Source organism: Onychomys torridus, chromosome 22 (genome assembly GCF_903995425.1).
Source record: "Onychomys torridus chromosome 22, mOncTor1.1, whole genome shotgun sequence".
Taxonomy (NCBI): Eukaryota; Metazoa; Chordata; class Mammalia; order Rodentia; family Cricetidae; genus Onychomys; species Onychomys torridus.
The window spans coordinates 30,250,120-30,271,774 of record NC_050464.1 but is presented as its reverse complement, the minus strand read 5'-3'; the positions used below and the strand labels follow the sequence as shown (position 1 = coordinate 30,271,774).

Below are 21,655 nucleotides of genomic sequence, written 5' to 3'. Positions count from 1 at the left end.
ATGTGAGGAAGTAAACAGCCAAGGTTAGGGTGAAGAGTTACATATGATTAATTTTCTCATTAACTGAAACTTGCAAAATAGTGCCTAGACATTTAATATTAATATCCCGATTTAAAAAAACAACAACAACCAACTTTGACCAGGCCAGGCAGGCAGATCTCTGTGAGTTTGAAACCGCTCTGGTCTACACATTGAGTTCCAGGCCAGCTAGGCGCATAGTGAGACCATGTAGATAGAAAGGGAAGGAAAAGAGGGGAGGGCGGGAGGTAAGAAGGAGGGAGGGTGGTCTGGTACCTCAGACATATCTTTGGCCATTATTGGTTTCTTAGGAAGGCAGAAATTGAACAAGTGACCGCAAGAGTGCTGTATGTTATAACATTCAAGAAAAAGCGCTGACGGAACATGTCCTGGAGGACCACGGTGACAGAGTTAAACAGGAGACAGTATTAGGGAGGGCATCCTAGAAGAGGTTCTGCTTAAGCTGCTTCTAGAAAAGCACACTGACAGCAGCACCTTGTCGGCGACGACACTGGTCACAGACCTGACTCTAACCCTGCAGCAGGCTGTACTGCTGCTCTAGCTCCACCCATAGAGATGGTCTATGTTAAAAAAAAATTGTGCCAGGTGGTGGCGCACGTCTTTAATCCCAGCACTCGGGAGGCAGAGGCAGGAGGATCTCTGTGAGTTTGAGACCAGCCTGGTCTACAGAGCGAGGTCCAGGACAAGCGCCAAAGCTACAGAGAAACCCTGTCTCAAACCAACACCCCCCCCCAAAAAAAAAACCAAACAAACAAAGAAAAGGGAAGATCATGTAATCTTAAGATCTTGTTCCAGTATCTAAAGCTGTCTGAACTTGGAATAATGGCAGCAAATCGTACTTTAAATCTAGTCCTAAGATAAAACCATATAAGAATGTAAACAGTTCTTTTAGATTTAAACTTGTTTTTATTTCATGTGTGGATTGTCTGCCTGAATGTGTCTATGCACCACATGTGTGGTGTTCACAGAGACCAGAAGAAGGTGTTGGATTCCCTGGAGTTAAAGCATCTCCGTGTGGGTGCTGGGAACTGAACCTGGGTCCTCTGCAAGAGCGGCCAATGCTCTTAATCACTGAGCCATCTCTCCAGCCCTCCATATGAAGATCTGAACTAGGATCTAATATCAAACTCACTTACAAATTAAAATGTGGTTTCTCTTATAAGTGATAAAATTTAGCAAAGTCACACTGGGAAATCCTTATATGTTCCTTGAGGCACATATTTAACTCACTGATTTTTAACTCATTGATTATTTAACTCACTTCTTTAATTCATTGGTTTTCATATCTTAGGGGTTGGGGATTTAGCTCAGTGGTAGCCCTGGGTTTGGTCCTCAGCTCCGGAAAAAAAAAAAAGAATTTTCAAATCTTTTTTAACAGTGGGATTTCATTCTCATTGCTTGAAAGCCTGGTATACCACTCAGATAAACCCCGAACTGGGATAGCTGAAGGCAGAGGAGGGGATGAGAGCACGCCCCACTGTCTGCTGAGGCACTTCTTCAGACTCCAGGTGCTGCTTTGCTGGAGTGTGAAAAACACTAACAACAATTTTGAGCTTGATGAAAGACTGTACACATACCCCAGAAACCCTGAGCCATGCAAAACCTTTAAAAGTAACAGAAGACTAGCCGGGTGGTGGTGGCACACACCTTTAATCCCAGCACTTGGGAGGCAGAGCCAGGCAGATCTCTGTGAGTTCGAGGCCAGCTTGGTCTATTAAGTGAGTTCCAAGAAAGGCTCAAAGCTACACAGAGAAACCCTGTCTCGAAACACCCCCCCCAAAAAAAAAGTAACAGATGAATATAATCTAAATTATAAAACATTATAAAAAATTTTTATAGGAATAGAGAAAAACCAAAAGGTAACACCATAAAGGAATTTTTAAATTCAAAGAATTAACAGATAAAACTGTTTCCATTGTTAGAACAAACAAAGCTCCATTACAATGTGTCAGAAACACATGCAATTATTATTTTTAGAATCTACACACAGGTGTTCTGGGACATTCTTTGGCCTCTCTTCTGTACTGACATGGAAACATCTGCGAGACATATTTCCAGAAGCAAGTGCACAATAAACAAGGTATAATGCTACTCAGATTTCTCAGACTCACAGAACAACACTATTTCTGTTTCCATCTCTAGAGACAGACCTAAAATGATCTAAGGACATCTTGTCAGTTGTTCTGGAAGGGTTGCACTGGGGATAGCAAACAGTCCAGTTTTCATGCTGTAAGCATCTATTCAGGGGGCTTCGGAGATGTCTCAGCTCTATAGTTAAGAGCACTGGCCATTCTTCCAGAGGACCTGGGTTCAGTCTCTGTAGCTCCAGGGACTCCAACTCCTCTGGTCTCCACAGACACCAGGCATGCATGGCACACAGACGTACATAGACAAAACACCCATACACATAAAAAAGTTTTAGCTGGGCGTGGTACCATCACATCCATGCTCATGGGTGCTTCACTGATCTTCTACCTGTCTCTTATTCTGTGTTAACAAGAATACCATAACAAGTATATTCCCACTGCGGACAACCATTACCAAAAACTACGTTTTCAAAGACTGAGCACACGCTAACTGCTCAGTGAACTAAAATAATTCTTCCCAGCACTACCTTACTTCATCCGAATCTAGGTTATTTAGAAGTATAAAATGGTTCATATGTATTTCTAATAGCTCCAGTCTGAGCAACACTGGTTTCAAAGTTTAAGCTGTAAAGTACAGTTCTAGCTTTCAAATTCTCCACTTGAGTGACAACAAAGCCCTAAGAGTGTCAGGAGCCCCACTAGAGCTTGCCATGCGCCCCTGGTGGTCTAGGGACTCCGCAGGTGCTAACGCCGCCAGCCTCAGACGCTGAGGACTGTTCATTATGCTCTCTCTCATCATTCCACACGTCCTGCACATTCACATCCTACAGCTAAGTGTGAGGAGATGCGGACATCTGCCCCAGGCTGTCCGTCCAGCTGATGAGGGGTACTCAAAGGACCGAATCCCAGACTCCGTGTTCTTAACCTCTCCAGCACACTGTATGTTCCTCCCATATGTAGCAGCACCTACACAGAATGACTACTCACATGCTATGTGTAGTGGTACCCCACGGGATGACTACTCACATGCTATGTGTAGTGGTACCCCACGGGATGACTACTCACATGCTATGTGTAGTGGCACTGTGTTGCGGGATATTTGTTTGCCCTATTACAACAAGGTAAAATTTGATAAATCTTCCTGAATGTTTCTGCTGTTCTCTACAGACATAGAATGCTAATGGTTTTTTTGCAGAACAGGTTCAATTAAAAATTAAAGCTGGCTTTGGAGCTGGAGAGTGGCTCTCTCCTTCTCTAAACCCAAGCATGCTTGTTAAAGAAAAATCTAAAATCTCTGTCTCATGTCAGAAGAGCCACCTGATATGGGAAAGAAGAGAACCAAAATTAAGGGGCTGTTCTATTACCACCAACCTCAATTCTTTGGTTCTATTTTGACTCTTTAAAACTTTCCCAGCACTCAGGAGGCAGAGCCAGGCAGATCTCTGTGAGTTTGAGGCCAGCCTGTCTACAGAGTAAGATCCAGGACAGGCACCAAAACTACACAGAGAAACCCTGTCTCAAAAAAACTAAAAAATAAATAAAAAATGAATCCACCTGGATGATGGTAATGCCACTAAACTGACAAACACCACCCGAAGATCAGGTTTGGACAACTTCAAAGTGGCTAGATAAGATGGTCTGCCTCACAGACGGCTCCAGTTGGGACTTCAGAAGAGCCGGGCACATTCCCATCACACTGGAGAAAGGACAACAGCTACTTCTTCCAGGACTTGATCATTATCTCAAAATTTTCAGGGTCTCCTAAAGATGCCATCACCCACAGACAACAGAAAGTAATTTTAAAAACATGACACCCGCTGGGCAGTGGTGGCACATGCCTTTAATCCCAGCACTCGGGAGGCAGAGGCAGGCGGATCTCTGTGAGTTTGAGGCCAGCCTGGTCTACAGAGCGAGATCCAGGACAGGCTCCAAAGCTACACAGAGAAACCCTGTCTCCAAAAACCAAAAACCAAAAATCAAAAAAAAAAAAAGAACATGAAACCCACATTCCAAAGAGGTGGGGTAGGTGGTTTTTGGTCATTCAGTGGTTGCTTGCAAGTTATTGGTTATAGTCAGGAAGGAAACTAAGCAAAGGAGATTAAATTCAGGGATCTTGTTCTGAAAAGCAAAAGGACAGATATAGGAATGATAGGATAAAAGGATGGATTACTGAATTTACTTTTAAACTACAAAAATCAACTAGTAGTCTCATGTTTTACACTGGTATTGATTTTTGTATATTGATACAAACTTAAGGTTGTTTTGATATACTGTGTATATTTGTATTCTTGTTTAAGGTATTGTACTATGCAGCTCATTTAACAAAGTAATTTAAAGTTCTAGTCCTTAAAAATTATTATTACGCTGGAGAGATGGCTCAGAGGTTAAGAGCACTGACTACTCTTCCAGAGGTCCTGAGTTCAATCTCCAGCAACCACATGGTGGCTCACAACCATCTGTAATGAGATCTAGCCCTCTTCTGTATACATAATAAATTTTTAAAAAATTATTATTACATGGCTAGGCGGTGGTGGCACACGCCTGTAATCCCAGCACTCGGGAGGCAGAGGCAGGTGGATCTCTGTGAGTTCAAGGCCAGCCTAGTCTACAGAACTAGTCCAGAACAGGCTCCAAAGCTACAGAGAAAGCCTGTCTTGAAAAACCAAAAAAAAAAAAATTATTATTACAAACTATTTAGAATAATAAATTAAAAAATGCAGGTTAGTAGTTATCTATATCAATCTAATTTGTACCCATGTGAGGTATGTTTTCAAAGTCAAATGGAGATATATTTTAGATAGACTGGTGGTCTTCAAACACTTCAGAGACCTACAGAATATGGCATTTAAGATGTTTTAATAACATAAGGCTTTTCATGACAGTGAGACACATTTGTTCCTGGCGGCACTAATTTACTTCAAAAAGGGATGATAGGCATTAAAGAACCCCCATACAGAATTTGCTTTCATTGTGGCAAAGTTAGCCACTGGGCAAGAAACTGCCCTTGCCTTGACTGCTGACACTATGCTGTCCAAATTGGACAAGTGTGACACAGAAGAAGGCAACTGCCAGACTTTGCCAAGACAAGGTAGGACAGTCCTTCGAAATTCCTGCTTCAAATAAAAGTGTCAAATATTCTAGGCCTGTAGGCTGAATGCCCCAGTGTTGCAGAGGAACCTTGGATGACTTTCCAGGTAGCCAGATGTCTCTGACATTTCTACAGTTTGGGAAGTTGTTTGCTTGGCACTTCCTGTTTACTCAGGTAATATTATATCTTTCTCTGGTCTGATGGGTTAAAGACTAGATAGTTATAGTTACAATTTTCCTTGTTACCAAATTTAGAAAAGAAACTCACAAAAGTGATGTAAAGTGTATAAGATTGAGAGACATAAATGCTTAAGTCATAATCTAAGAAAATGTTTTAAGGTCTTCTAAAAAGATATTTCAAGATATTTCTAGGTTGATAATACAAGTTATGATAGAAAGTAAATTAGGTACAAAACTTTGTACTCACTAAGACAGGATAGATAATGAAGTATTTTCTCCAAATTTGCCAAATACAAATGGACTGGCTGGATATTGTGAATGTAATTCTTACTTGATAATTGTTCTTATTGTATATAGTTTTACTTTGTTAAAGTTAAAACCTTTCCTTTTTTTTTTTTTTTTTTTTGAGCTGAGGCTCAAACCCAGGGCCTTGCACTTGCTAGACAAGTGCTCTACCACTGAGCTAAATTCCCAACCCCAAAACCTTTCCTTTTTATTTAGACAAAAAAGGGGAAATGTTGTGGGACATTTGTTCACACTGACACTCCAAGACAGACAATAAAGTTTACTTTGAATCAGAGGGCAGAGTTAGTGACTAGCTGACCAGAATTAGCCATACATGTGTTAGAGGACCCAGGATACAAATAGAGAGACACAGGAAGTAGTAGGGAGGGGCTTGGAAACATTTGTGGGCCCTTTTGGATCAGGGAAGAGAGAGAGAGAGGAACTCACTGGCTGCTTCTCTGCTGTTTCTCTGATCAACCAGGTTTTTATCCTGATATCTGATTCCTGAATTTTATTTAATAATAGAACAACATAAGTAAATGCTTCAGCACTCTACGGAATGATTACTCCACATGCTATGTGGTAACTGCACCTGTGAGTTGTCAGAAGCTTTGATATCAATTATTTAATGTGCTTTCTCTAGAGATAATCATCTTCATTTTGCAGATGAAAACTCCTCAGACGAGTCAATGAATCCATTCAAGGTAAACAGAAACACAGAACTACTTTGCACAAGTCTTAGCTGTGCAATGCTATCATTTCCCTGAGTGTCATTAAACTGTACAGTAAAAATGATAATAATGTTCTTATAATAAGAAAACAAGTTATGTGTAAAACATCTAGCACAGAGCTCTGCATGAGAAGTTCTCAAAAATGTCAGCCCCGCTTCTTCACTCTGCATGTGGTTCAGTCATGGTACTCTTTACAAACACACTCTTTCTCTGTCTCTCTAAGACAGAGACCATGTAGTCCCATCTGGCCTGGCACTATGTAGCCCAGGCTGGCCTCAAACTTTTGGCTATCCCCCCCCCCAAACTCCTGAGTGCTGTGATTACAGACATGAGCCAGCCACCACCCAGCTTTGTGCCACTATTTCTTCTTCTTCATCATCTTCTCCTTCTCCTTCTTCTTCTTCTTCTTCTTCTTCTCCTTCTTTTTTTTTTTTTTTTTTTGAGAGACAGAGTTTCTCTGTGTAGCCCTGACTGCCCTTGAACTCAATCTGTAGACCAGGCTGGCCTCGAATGCACAGAGATCCACCTGCCTCTGCCTCCCAAGTGCTGGGATTAAAGACTTGTGCAACCACGCCTGGCATACTACTATTTCTTAACACCTTCTCACAAGTGCTTTGACAGATGAAATTTTAAATATGAGGTGTGTTGTGGGGGGTGACTACCACTTGATACCAAATAAGAAACTTCAGTGAAGGCCAACTATCTTACATAATTTTAAGTAGAACAAACTTCCTTCTTTTTGCCCATATGGCCTATCACTCTATCAAAGTTGAAAATAAAATTGGTCTACCAAGATTTGTTCTTTATAAAAATTATGCATAATGTTCCCCAATACCTTCTGTTCTTTTAGGTAATTGCCAAATAATTTACTTGATTTGTTCTAGTTTTGATCAGACAATGCAAAAATTAAGTGGACCATAGCATTTCCAAAGCTATCTTTTCTACTTAAAAATATTCTTGATCTGCCATAAGCTACCTCAACATAACATGATGTCTCAAAATGAAAGGATCACAGTTTGTCACTGGGCTCTTTCCCTACACATTTGCATGAGAGAATTCAAGGCATGATTCACGGCACTGTGATCACAGCAGTTAAGACTCTCCTGTTACTGGGCCTTCACTTAGACAAAAAAAAAAAAAAAAAAACGCTAGAAAGCAGTATGGGCCCTGTAAGCAAAACTGCTGTGTAATTAACCTTTTTTGTTTCTTGAACATCAAAGATGCCATGAAGCACACGCTCAGCTTCCAAGTATCATCTAAAATATGCTGTGTCTGATAGCCCTCTGGAAGTAGATGCTAAAAGCCAAAGAAATTTAGTTTTGGAATTATTTTGGGGTGGTTGTTGTTTTGAGATACTGTAGCCTAGGCTTAGCCTAAGAGTTCCATCATTCCTGCTGCCTGGGAGCCCCCAGTGAGTGCCGTGATGATAGGCACGAGCCTCACATCTGACTCTCAAAGGGAATTTTTTCAGCCAAACATTGCCTTCTCAAAGTCACTACCTGCCCTTCAGACTAAAGCCACAGCACTAGAGGAAACATCTGCAGCAGGGAACAGTCCAGTGTTTGGCACGGTGCAGGGACACTGCCAGTTTTTCACAGTATGAACTCAAGAACTTCTCCACGTCCAGCATGCGGTCTGGACATGAGCAGCCTGTGGTGAGGAGCAGGAGCTGAGATGAAATGCAACAGCCTGTTCGAGAGGGAAGAGCACAGGCATGGTGTGGGAAGCCAGGTGTGGCCTGTCACGTGACTGCAGAGTAAGAAAGCACTGGGCTGAGACAGGACTCCGGGCTTCAGCCACACCTTCATCAAAGATGTCTGCCTTGACCCTTCAGTGGCTCTTGAGTTAAATTGAGGAAAAACGATGAAGAACAAATTTTTTTGCTGCTTGAGTTCAGCCATCAGGAATCAGTATTATTTGACCCAATAACTTATGAGTCTGATGCAATAAATGCAACTATTGGAGCATTGCTCAAAACTTAAAGAATATAGAAATGCAGTATTTTAAAACTTGTAAGCATGTCAGATGAGGTCATTTTGACAGGTGCTAGTCAAACACGTACCACTGACAGAGTAATTTAGTGCGATTTTCTTAGTTTTTATGGAAATACATTTATCAACAAAGATCAAGCTTTATTACCTATTTGATTCTACTAGTTTCGCTTTGCTTTTTTTTTTTTTTTTTTTTTTTGTGGTTTTGAGACAAGGTTTCTCTGTGTAGTTTTGGTGGCTGTCCTGGATCTCGCTCTGTAGCCCAGGCTGGCCTCAAACTCACAGAGATCTGCCTGCCTCTGCCTCCCGGGCTTAATATTTAATACTCCAGCTTTCAGTAAGTTTTACAAAATGAGACTAACTTCTCATCAACACACACTTAAGAAAACTAAACACATCAGTGATTTCAAACAAAACCTCACTGCCAACATTGATCCATGAGATGTCTTAACTCACCTCGTCTCCCTTCAGAACCTCAGCACCATCAAATTCCCGGGTCTGGTTGGTCTTCACTGACACTTCTCTCTCTAGGCTGGCTAATTTCTCCTTGGTCTCCTGAAGTTCCTCGGCTTTGGCTTCTTTTTTACGAGAAATGATGGATGCCTAGTTGAATATTTAATATGAAATTAAAACAAGAACTACATTCAGTTTCCTGTTATCTTGTGAAATGATCTAGTCTTTGGATTTCCATCAGTGTAAATTGTCAGTATTAGTTCTGCTGTCCATTCTCATCAGTTAGTATTTATCATGAGTAAAATGTGTATTCTCAAACTCAAAACATTTTGAAAGACAAATGCCCTGGGGGAAAAAAAAAACGGGGTTGGGGATTTAGCTCAGTGGTAGAGCACTTGCTTAGCAAGCACAAGGCCCTGGGTTCAATCCTCAGCTCAAAAAAAAAAAAAAAAAAACCACTAAAAATCCAAATCTGCAATAGTGAAAACATTCAAGCCTTCTTCAGTAACTCTGAAGGGCAATGAAAATACCTTCTAAGGGAAGTATACAGAATAAGACCCATCTATTGTTTGTCTGCATGGTAGGTTTCCACCCACTGGAAAAAAATAAGAATATCTATTTTCAGAACTACAAGGCAGTTCAGCTCACTAAAGTCAATACCAATATTTTAAAAACGAAAAGCCAAAATATCTGCTACATATGATACATTTAAAAAATATTTTAAAAAATATTTGTTATGCATATGTGTGTATGTCTCAGTGTTTGCATGGCACCACGTGTGTACATAAGCTCATGGAGGTCAGAAGAGGGCATTGAAATGGGAGTTACAGGAGGTTGTCAGTTGCTATGTGGGTGCTGGGAACTGAACTCTGGGATCTGTGGTGTAGGCGGGTAATAGAAACAGAAACTTCAGCCCAAGCCTGGATCTCACAGAATGGAGAAACATGAGTATCCCTCCAGATCAAAGTGCCCAGAATCTCCCTATATCCAACAGTGTTGAAGCTATTAGTTAACTCCAACAGTCAAGAAGCAGAAGAATTTGAAAGTTGGAAGCTGCATATCATATAACTACATCTCTTGAAAAATGGACAGCCAAGTTACAGTTAACAAATCAGTACTTTAATCTGAGAGTGTCTGTATGTTTTGACTCACACCACCTCACATGAACGTGTCGTTTAGAAGACAGAATTGCACATTCACAGAAACGGGCACACTGTTGCCCTCCTGGAGTCTCTGCTACTTCTCTGTGATAACGTGGAGGTTAGTGATGACAGAAAACCTTTGTTCTGTATTTCCTCCTCATCTTACAGACAGCTCGGCCTTCCCCACAAGCTACAGGCTTAGGTAAATGCGCCAAGACAGGCCCTACCTGCTGCCGATACAGCGAGAGCTTGCCTTCAATCGGCTCATTTCTCATCATTTTCTTCTCAATCAACTGGTTGATCTCCGTGTTTACTTCATTGACCTAAAAGAGGATAAAAGTGAGACATGTTAAAACTCTCCCCGTGAGAGCCAGGAGTGGTAATGCACACCCCAAACTCCAGCACTAGGTTGGGGGCAGGAGATAGATATTTCAAAGTCAGATTCTGCTATACAGTGGAATTCTCTCAAAAAAACCGACTGACCAATCAAACACACAGACAAGCATACAGCCCTCCCCGTGATCATGTAAACTAGTGAACTGAGTAGTGACACCAGGCCACACTCAGCTTGAGTTTACAGTTCTCACCATTTCTGAAGTCATGAGGAGCAGAGCTCCAATGACTGAAGGAGTGGACTTTTATGAGCACTTTCAGAAACAATTTAAATTTAATAGCAATATTTGTACAATTTGATTACATCTACAGACTGAATCCGACATGCCTACATGATCCTGAAGTATTTATAGGAACTATTCTTACATTGTTATGTGGAAGGTACAGTCTACAAACTGAAGTTACCCTGTAAATCCAGACAGACATTCCCCAAAGGCAGAGTACAGGGAGTTCATGAACCCAGCTGAAAGCTGACCTGGAACATCCAAAACTCCTACTATCCTAAGGGTCTGTGGCCTTTGATAGGTGTTATTTACACTGATCACTAACCCTTTCTAAAGTAATAAAACCGACTGAAACCAGCCTCTCAACAAGGAAACAAAATAAAACATGGCTTCCAGTGTATCCATCCTTCCAAAGACAGAGTCTCTCCTTTAACCTGTGACCTCAATTTTAAGCCACATCTGACTTGGACGTCTATGTTGTCTAAGTAAATTAAAAGAGCAATATGGTTAGAATTAGACATTTAATTATAGAGACTGTTAAATAAATTAAGGAACCAGCAAATAAAAACCTTTCAATCAATTTTCATAAGTTTTAAAAATGTACAGATGAGCAGTGTTTTATTTAAAGGGAACAAAATGTTGTAATACGTTACTAGAGTCAGTGAGCACTGAAATAAAGTCTAGTCAAAGCACACATGAAAAGCTTTAAATATAAAACTTCCCTATTAAAACTAAACCAAAATCTGATATTCTATTATGGTTATTCTGAAGTAAGAACACGACATTCTAGAATTTTCACAAGGACAACTCATCAGCAGAGCTGTCAGCTCTTAGGCCAGGCTAGCTCTGGAGTCATGAGTAGGAACCATGCAAGTGCTACTCTTCACAGGACACAGAGCTGGGAACTGGAAGGTGACGGTCACTTACTTTCGACTCCAGTTCGAGGAGGTCAGATTGGCCCATAGCTGGCTCAGAAACCACTTTTTGTAAAAAATGTAATTCCTTCTTCTTGCTTTCTAATTCTTTTGGAAATTTTTCAGTGACCATATAGGAATTAAACTTTATCTCCTCCTCTAGCCTCTTCATTAAACCTTTAAAAAAAACAAAGTAAATGAAAGTTTAGTTCCAGCCAGACATACAGAGAATCCCTGTCTTGAAAAACCAAAAAGAAGAGGAAGGGGGGAAGAGGGGGAGAAAGAAAAAGAAAGGAAGAAGAAAGTTTAGTTCAAAAGCACAAGTGCTATGATACTCTGCACTCTGCTATAGGGGTAAGGCATGGGCAGTGGGGCTGTGTGTTAAAGCTCTTTATGCAGCATCTATACAGTACAATAAAAGATCACCGAAATCTTTCCAGGTCAATTAGTATGAGGAGAAATCACAATTTACATAGAAGAATATTTAGATAATTATAGTAAAAGTGATGTTATGATCATTTTAACTTTGTAACCTAATTCCCAATCACAAACTACACACAAGAGACCGTTGCAGAATCAGATCTCTCAGTTTTCGACTCTGCCTTCTAAGTATTTAAGACAGCAGTGAGTCAAATGAAATCTACCCAGGTCCTCTACACTTTCTTTCTTTCTTTTTTTTTTTTTTTTGCTGTTCGTTTTTTTGAGACAGTTGTCTCTATATAGTCCCTGCCTGCCTTGGAACTCACTCTATAGACCAGGCTGGCCTCGAATTTTCTTATTTTAGATATTTCGTATAAATAGTACTGTACAATATGTGGTCCTTTATGGCGAGTTTCTTACAGATATGTTTTGAGGTTCCTGTATGTCATAAATAGGTACTAGCACTTCATCCACTTTGGTGGCAGAATGATATTCCAATGTACAGATATGCCATATTTGTTAGTCTGTGTATCACTTTAGGAACATGTGGTTGCTTCAACTCTTTTGCTTATCACAAATAATGCTACTAGGGACATGTATGTTCAAGTTTTTGTATGAATAGATGTTTTCGAACGCTTAACTACATGCCTAAGACTAGAAAGGGTAGTTCAGGAGTTGGTGAGCTAGCTCATCAAGCAAAGGTGATTGCTTCCAGGTCTGGCGACCCGAGTTTGATCTCTAGCACTCATATGATAGAAGGGGAGAACCAACTCCACAAGCTGTCTTCTGACCGCCATGCTCATACTGTGGCACATGCGTCCTTTACAAATAAATGTTGAGAAGAAAGAAATAGGTGGTCATTGGTGACAATTTTTAGCATTTTGAAGAATTTCTAAATTGTTTTACAAAGCAATTATATCCTTTTATATTTCCAGAAACAAATATGAGGTCCTAATTTCTGTACATCTTTGCCACCACTTGTAATTGTCTGTTATTTTATTATTATCATTCTATGAATCATGTACTATCTACAGTTTACTATCCCTCCCTTAGCTAGATATTTATATTGTAATATTTCTCTAACACAAATAAGAACTTTATATTGTTTTTTTGCTTGGGCAATCTCCTTTCTGGCATTCAAGAATACTTTCAAAATGCCTGGGATGGATTTAAGTGGGTTATGAGAACAGTTCATCACCTGTGCAAAGCTACATAGAACTCAGCCAGGGACACCCACATTATTAACCTGTTATTCTAGAAACCAAGCCATAGAAAACATTCAGATTAAAGTCCAGTATTTGATTCTTTTTCTTTATAACTTTTGACAAGGATTCACGTTTTTTCCATCCAACTTTTTCAGAACACCCATCCTAAGCACACAGGGAAGAGCCCACTTTCCCAGTTAACATTACTTTCACCCCTTGACGGGACATAGGACATAGAAAAATGTTGTTATCAGGACTCCCATTGACCCGGGTAGGAAAGAAGGCTCCAAAGTGCTGAGATAATGAATTCCCACCAGTCGTCTGAAGGCGTGCCCTGGAGTAAACGACCACTTTCTACCCATCTGCATCATGGAAGGCCTTCACGTACTTTCAGGTTTGGCGTCCGCTGCAGCATGCCGCATACTTTTCAGCTGGTTTTGCACTCTTTGCAATCTCTGCACCGCGTGGAACAGCTGCGAACAACAATTTCACTTACTACTTGCTCAGTCTAGTGAAACGACGCCCACACAGACAAGCAATGGGGATACATGGGGTTCCTACACTACGGAAGAAACAGCTAGACACTAAGAAAGCAAGTCCACTAAACCAAAAATGTAATTAGCTTCCTCAATATATATTTATGTAAATTTACATTTTTATTTACTTTATGTGTGAGTGTGTATGTGCCTGAGTGTATGCAGGTGCCCATGGGTCAGAAGAGGGTGTGGTGTCAGAGCCCATGAAATTAGTTATAGGAAGTTGTGAGCCATCCTATGTGGGCACTGGGAACCAAACACAGATCTTCTGCAAGAGCAGCAGGTGTTCCTATCTACTGAACCATCTACCTAGTCCCTCATGCAAAATATAAAACATGCTTCCAGAACATTTTTCTTTAGTTACTGTTTCAGTTAGTGATTAAAGAAAGATCTTTGTGGCTGGTGTGGCATTTGCTTTTAATCCCAGCACTTGGGATACAGAGGCAGGAAGATCTCTGTGAGTTCAAGGCCAGTCTACATAGTCAGCTCCAGGACAGCCAGGACTACATAGAAAGACCCTGCCTCCATGAATGAATGAATGAATGAATGAATGAATGAATGAATGAATACTATTCATTGGAGAGATACATGCAGCAACCTTTCCTTGGGTAACAAGGTTTCCTAACCCAAGGAAATAGGAACATTCTCAGTAAAGCCTCAGCATCAGAAACTGACAGTGAATAACCATTTGAGGCTCGGGAAATGGAGCTCACTGCTGCTGTGGCGCCAAGTCAAGCTCCACGGAGCTAAACAGCTCAGCCGCCAGCTTCAACTGGCCATTTAGAAATGGCACCGATCTGAAATATGTTTTTAAAGTTTAAGACAGATTTTTAATAAATTAAAGTAATACTTTCAAGCCAAATAATTTCTTCTTTAAGGTGAAATTTAAACACATGGCAGTATGGGGGGCGATTCTGAGGCCCCAGACTATTTTTAATTATGAGTATTTTGTGACATTGTCAACAGCAGCAACACCTTATTTGGGGCTCCATTGTGTGTAAGTACTGTGTTTTGGACTGCAGTTGGCTCATGTAGTTCCTACAGAGCAGAGGATCATTTTACTGTGTGGCAGTAAGATTAGCTGTTAGGGGTTGGGGATTTAGCTCAGTGGTAGAGCACTTGCCTATCAAGCACAAGGCCCTGGGTTCGGTCCTCAGCTCCAGAAAAAAAAAAAAAAAAGATTAGCTGTTAATGGAACAGAATCTTTATAGGGCACCCTACATCTAAGGGAGTAAGAATGTTCTTTTGGTTTCACTGATCACAGGACCCTAGACATCTTATTTCAATGGCAAAGAAGCAAACCATGTCTCAAAATAAAAAGTAAAAAGAAATCTGGAGATGCAGCTCAGTTGTAGAGTGCTTGTCTAGCATGTGCCTTAGATTCAATCCTCAAATACTGCAAAAAGGAAAAAAAAATGAAAAGAAAGAAAAAAAAATAGTCTTGACTGGGGATAAAGCTCAGTCATACAGTACATGTGCAGCATGAGCAAGGCCCCTGGTCTGATTCCCAACAAAACACACACACACACACACACACACACACACACACACACACACACACACTCACACACACAACCAGTCCTACAGAAAAAGAGTAGGTCCCTCATGCTGCCAAAGGGAAATGAAATTCCATGACTTATTTTTCATATATATTTTTTAATTACCAAGAGGAGCTACTTCTGTGATCCTGAGCATAAATATTCTGTGGATACCTGATTCTTTTGTTCCTGTTTCTGTTGTGCAAGAAACTCTTCTCTCTCCTTCTCGACCCGAAGCTGTCTTGCTATTTTAAGCATCCGCTGATGATTCTGAACCGTCTCCACCTACAGTAAGGAAATAAGTAGTGCATGCTACTGTCACATTTGAGAAAGGCATTAGCAGGCCATGTGACTCCAACATTCACTTATCATTTCCTTTTGGTAAACAGTACTCCCCAGAGACGACAGCCAAGCTTCCAACTCCAGGTCCTTGAAAGTTTTGGGCTACTGCCTGGAGATTCCCTTTCCCCCAGTGTTACTTGAGTCCATCCTCCACTGAATACCCATGCCTGGCTTAATCTTTATTTGCATTCCTAAATCTCTGCCAGTCCTCAGGACTCCTGGGCTGAAGTCTCCTGGGCTAATTCTCGACTTACCCTTTTCTTCAAACGTTCAACTCTCTTCATGAGTTGGTCTTTCTCTTCTTCCATCGCGCTGATGTCCTAAAAAGTAGTAGAGAGGCATTAAAATGGCTCTCAATCTACAGGATTGAGGTGAGCTGTGCACAAGCCCTGCCATATACCCTCCCATCATAACCGGAGCAGCAAGTAACAAAGGTCCTCTTTGGATTTAAGGGCATTTTCATTCCCCCCAGGCTTCTTTATGCAAGAGAAGTTTTTTGGCAGCTTGGCATTCATCTAGAAAAGCAACTAAAGCAGGTTATAGCACAGCAAGGTAAAGCTGCCAGCCAGCACAATCGTGTTCTGATTCCAAATATGGCTACATGACTCTCCAAACAGTTTCCATAATGAAATGCATGCAGGCCTAAATACATGAATAGCTTGCTGGCATCCCAATGGCTGTGTTAAATACCAAACCCTATATCCTGCTGATTTCCTATCCAGATGACTTTTAAGGTTATTGTGGGCTTTTGTTTGCTTTATTTTTGAGACAAGGTCTTCCTAGATAGCCCTGAATGTCTTGGAACTCACTCTGTAGACCAGGCTGGCATCAAACTCAAGAGATTCATCTGTTTCTGCCTTCCAAGTGCTAGGATTAAAGGTGTGTGCCATCATGCCTGGGCCATGTGGAGTTCTTTTTTTTTTTTTCCCCAGAGCTGAGGACCAAACCCAGGGACTACCACTAAGCTAAATCTCCAACCCCCCATGTGGTGTTCTTAAGATGTAAAAATATGTATGGTTTTGTTAATTCACCAATTTTTCCTCTGAAAAAAATTTAAAAATAAACTACCTTCTTTTAAATCATCTCTACAATAGCTTGTAATGAAAACAGAGAAACAAACAAATATCCTTCCTAAATGAACAAACAAAAAACCAAAAATCTACGTAATAATATAATAGGTAATTTAAACAATGGTGGCCATTACTGGTAGGGTTTCAGGAAATGGACACTCGTCTTCACTACTGATAGTGTTGTGTTAAAGAATAATGCAAGAAGTCATAAAATAAACATGCATCCCTTCAGGCCAGGACCTCTGCACTTGAGGTGTTCTAATAAAATGTTCACTAAGGCCAGCAAGAAGGCTCAGTGGGTAAGGGCACCTGGTGCCAAGCCTGAAAACCTGAGATCAATTCCAGGACCTCCATGGTAGAAGGAAGTAGTAACTCCCATAAGTTGTCCTCTGACCTCCCTCCACATGTACACTGTGGTACACACACACACACACACACACACACACACACACACACACACACACACGTAACACAAATGTTCACTTAAAGTCCTACTTTTCTCTAACGATTCTCCTAATGCCAGTGAAGCTCAACTTTGAAAGCATCTAAATGTCTGACAATGATTAACTACAAGGCAACAAAAAGAAAGTCATTAAAATGGTGCCAAAGAGTGTTTAATGACATGAGAAAAGTTATGAAATGACATTCCTTGAAGGAAGCAATCACAATAGTTAGTTATATATAGCTCAATCCCAAGGAAAACTGTCAACAGTAGGTACTTCAAGAGTGTGTGATGTGAGTGCGTTCTGTTCTATTTCTTCTTAAACCATGTTTTCTAAATCGACTACAGAGAAGAGGTTCCAGACTATTTATTAATAATGAATGAAATTAAAGTCAGACTCTGTATTCTCTGAGTCATCACTGCAATTCATTCACAGGACACAGTGGAGGATCTCTCACTGGTCCTTCTTATCTGCCAGAGCTGAGCTCCCCTTCCATTTCTAATCAACCACCTCCTCCTGAGGGCCTGCTGACACCAAACACTGTCTAGGCACTGGGGATACAGTGGTGAAGATGCACAGGCACAGCCCTTGCCTTCTCAGGGCTTCACACATTTAGAAAGGCAGGCATTAAGGCAATTAAAGGGCAATGAATGCCATAACAGGAAAGAACTAGGGAACGTGATCTATTTAAGGGAGTCAGGGATGGCTTCCCTGAGGAAGAAACTTTGATGTCCCTGATTTAATGAGAATATAAAGATAGCACTCCTAACTCGGGAATTCTAAAAATACAAGATTCATGCAAGTCAGAATAGCAAGGCTTTAAGGGAAGGACCTGAATGCCTAGGCAGAATGTAAAGGTATTTTCTGGAGAACATGCATTAAAAGCCCTAAAATAATTTATATGGGTTAATAAGCAATTCTGTATCTAAAAAATACTGCAAAGAAACTATCACAGCCATACAGAAATTACGTTGATAATCAGAGTATTATTTATAATAGCAAAAAATGAAGCCAAAACCTAAATATGATTAATATACAATAACTTTGGCCATTGCTATAATTTTGTAGAAAGATAACAATGAAAATACACTCACAATGTATAATTAAAAAGCAGCAAGGGGCAGGAGAGATGATCTGTGGTTAATAGCATGTATGCCTGAGTTCAGTTCCCAGCATCCATGTTAGGCCGCTCTTAACAGCTTGTAACTCCAGCTCTGGGGGGATCTAACATCCTTCTCTGGGCTCTGCAGGCACCTGCACTTACATGCACATTCTCCCACACAGACACACGTGGACACGTATTTTAAAATAAAAACAAGTCTGAAAAAAGCGCTGAGCCTGTGGGAGTGGCTCAGTTGGTAACGCTTGCCCAGGGAACAAGAGCCAGGGCCTGAACTCAGTCTCACGCTCCAGCACCTACACAAGTGAGCATGGTAGCACATACTTGGAACCCAGCACTAGGGAGGTGGAAACAAGAGGTTCTCTGAGCCTTGCTGGCAGACAGTCTCAGTTAGTTGATGAGCTTCAGGCCAATGAGAAGCCCCATCTCTAAGGAGGAGGATGGTATCCTAAGGATGACACCTGAAGTCGTCTTCTAGCCTTCATGAAGAAAGCAAGGTGGGGTAGTCATGTACTGCATGCTCTTGTGTACACACAATGCAACTTTTTCTTCTTTGTTCTTCTCTGCATTTTCTAAATCATATATGGAATACACACCAAATAAAGATTCAAAATGAAGTACTTCTAAATCCCTGCAAGATGTCAACATGAAACATGAACTCATTGCCCTCACTGATTTCTTCAGTAAAGAGTAGTAAAGAACTTCAGTGAAGAACTACAAAGGAAAAGCTGGACATGGCTGAGTGTGCCTGTAATTCCAGGGCTGGGGCTGGAGACAGACGGATATGGCTGGCCAGTCAGACAGGTTCTGACTAAGTTTTGGGTTCAGTGAGAGATTCTGCCTCAAAAATAATGTAGAAAGCAAAGGAAGACTCCAGATGTCCTTTGACCTCTACATGCACACACATAGATTTATATGTCTACACCACCAACACATATACGCACCAATATTAAAGGTCTCACAAAAGCAGACAGTTACCATCACTAGTTTCCACAGTTAAAACTCATGCTGAGTTGACCAAAATCAAACCATCTGAACACAGTGTTAGTCAAGCCCAAATGGATAGTCCTTTACCCTTCTTATTTCTGCTGTAGAAAATCCAGATGTTTTGAGCTGCTCACATTCTTTATGCAGAGTTTTAAAGGCTTCCATCAGCTCTTCATACTGAAAGAGGAGGTCAGCAGGTTACCAGTTATGACTACGTCTAGTGTCCTCGTCATCAAGCTGCCCACTGGCTTGTAGCAATCACTTCAATCTTTACAAGAACAACATTAAAAATATGCTTGGATTTTTTTTGTTTGTTTGTTTGTTTTTGGTTTTGGTTTTTCGAGACAGGGTTTCTCTGTGTAGCTTTGGTTCCTGTCCTGGATCTTGCTCTGTAGACCAGGCTGGCCCCGAACTCACAGAGATCCGCCTGCCTCTGCCTCCCGAGTGCTGGGATTAAAGGTGTGTGCCACCACTGCCTGGCTAAAAGCATGTTTTTAAAAAGCAGTCACACTGGGTGGTGGCACATGTCTTTAATGCCAGCACTTGGGAGGCAGAAGCAGGTGGATCTCTGTGAGTTCAGGCTAGCCTGGTCTACAGAGCAAGATCCAGGACAGGAACCAAAGCTACACAGAGAAACCTTGTCTCAAAAACCAAAAAATAAATTAATAAATTAATGTTTAAAAAAGCAGTCACATTGGCACATGAATGTAATTCTAGGCCTTGGAAGGCTGAGGTAGAATGATCAAGGGTGTGAGGTCAGCATGGGCTACCTATCAAGGCCTTGTCTCAAAAACAAAACCCAATCCTGCACATTCTTACAGTCCATACAGCATATAAAAAACAAGATCTGCATGGTGTGCTCACTAAATACTTCTCCGGCTCCACCTCTGGCTACTTTCTTTCTCACAGTCTCAACTCCAGCTGTGTTGACCCCGGAACAGCCTTGGCTCCCACCTGCAGGTCACCTATCTCATTCCCTCTGAGGACATTCATGACGCCTTCCCTGCTAACCTGGGTAACAGATGCACTCCAACAGTCTCAGCATAGCTACCACTGTTCCCAGTGAAGCCTGCTCTGGCCCCTTGTCTATCCGAGTAGAGGTCACGTAATAACAGAGTACTTACTCGTCTGCCTCCCTCCAGGAAACACCAGTAGAGGAGGGCAAGAACTGCACTTGTTATGAGCACCTTCATCCCCGGGCTCACTACAGGACACAACCCTCACAGGTGTGCAATGAAGAGCAGTCACATGAGTGGAAAGTGCCAGAGCTGTCACGCTGATTTTTAAATGAACGGTGGTCTAAGGTCTGGAAGCGTAGCTCAGTGGGAGAACATGGGCCTAACATGCCTAAGACCCTGAGTTCAGGGACTGGAGAGATGGTTCAATGGTTAAGAGTACTACTGGCTGCTCTTCCAGAAGACCCGGGTTCAATTCCCAGCACCCACATGGTGGCTCACAACTGTCGTAACTCCAAAATCTGACACTCTCAGACACACATGGAAGCAAAACACTGATGCACATAAAATAAAGATAAATAATTTTTTTTTTTAATTTTTGGAGCTGAGGATCGAACCCAGGGCTGTGCGCTTGCTAGGCAAGCGCTCTACCACTGAGCTAAATCCCCAACCCAGATAAATAATTTTTTAAATGATCCTAGGTTTGATTTCTAGCACCACACACACACACACACCATAGTACATTTTAAAAATATCAGAAAATTAATATTTTTGACTGATCATATGCTATAAATCTATAAATTATTCATTCTAAAACTTTTCATTCAGAAAGACAACATTCTCTCTTTCTCTACATATATATGTTTTTCGAGACAAGGTTTCTCTGTTTAACAGCCTTAGCTATCCTGGAACTTGTTTTGTAGACTAGACTGGCTTCAAACTCCCAGAGATTCACCTGCCTCTGCTTCTGAGTGCTGGAATTAAAGGTGTGCACCACCACCACCCGACAACAACATACAATTTTTACTAGTTTTTGCTAAATGTGTCTCTTTTTAAATACACATACCTTTCAAACATGCTTCAAGAGCATCTTTATTACCTGTTATCCCCTTAATTAGCTGAGCATATTAAGAGGTACTATTAATAAACTTCCTCTAGAGGAATTATTACACTATCAAATACATATCAAATAAATATCCAAAATGCAATCTTTTAAAGTCCCTGGTTGTGATCTCTGTAACACATATGAACCCACTTATGAAGAGGGTGGGGAGGGAGTAGAATACTCCACACTTACACATCCCTGTTTTCTGTATCATATAAATGCCTACTATGGCATCTGACCTATGTACTTACATAGCTGTGGCTTTAAGATCAATATTAACTTTACTTTTAATGACAGCTATAACAATTCACAAATGAAAAATAAAAGCATTGGGTTGTTTTGATACAGTCCAAATACTGAGCAACCTACATACAGACCTAGACCAAATCTTGGAAGAAAACAAAGAC

The 21,655-nt window shown here is 41.0% G+C and overlaps 1 protein-coding gene across 5 annotated transcripts in view; it reads right to left on the bottom strand.

Moving 5' to 3' along the window:
- Ift81 (intraflagellar transport 81) overlaps nucleotides 1-21,655 on the bottom strand; it is a 69,151-nt gene that overhangs the window by 40,219 nt on the left and 7,277 nt on the right. For all 5 annotated transcript variants that reach the window (XM_036172060.1, XM_036172058.1, XM_036172061.1 and 2 more), the window contains 7 exons: nucleotides 19,275-19,364; nucleotides 15,822-15,887; nucleotides 15,400-15,510; nucleotides 13,540-13,624; nucleotides 11,540-11,703; nucleotides 10,223-10,318; nucleotides 8,857-9,003 (listed from right to left, as the gene is read on the bottom strand). In XM_036172060.1, the coding sequence (XP_036027953.1) occupies nucleotides 8,857-9,003; nucleotides 10,223-10,318; nucleotides 11,540-11,703; nucleotides 13,540-13,624; nucleotides 15,400-15,510; nucleotides 15,822-15,887; nucleotides 19,275-19,364 (759 nt within the window). The remainder of the gene's footprint in view (nucleotides 1-8,856; nucleotides 9,004-10,222; nucleotides 10,319-11,539; nucleotides 11,704-13,539; nucleotides 13,625-15,399; nucleotides 15,511-15,821; nucleotides 15,888-19,274; nucleotides 19,365-21,655) is intronic.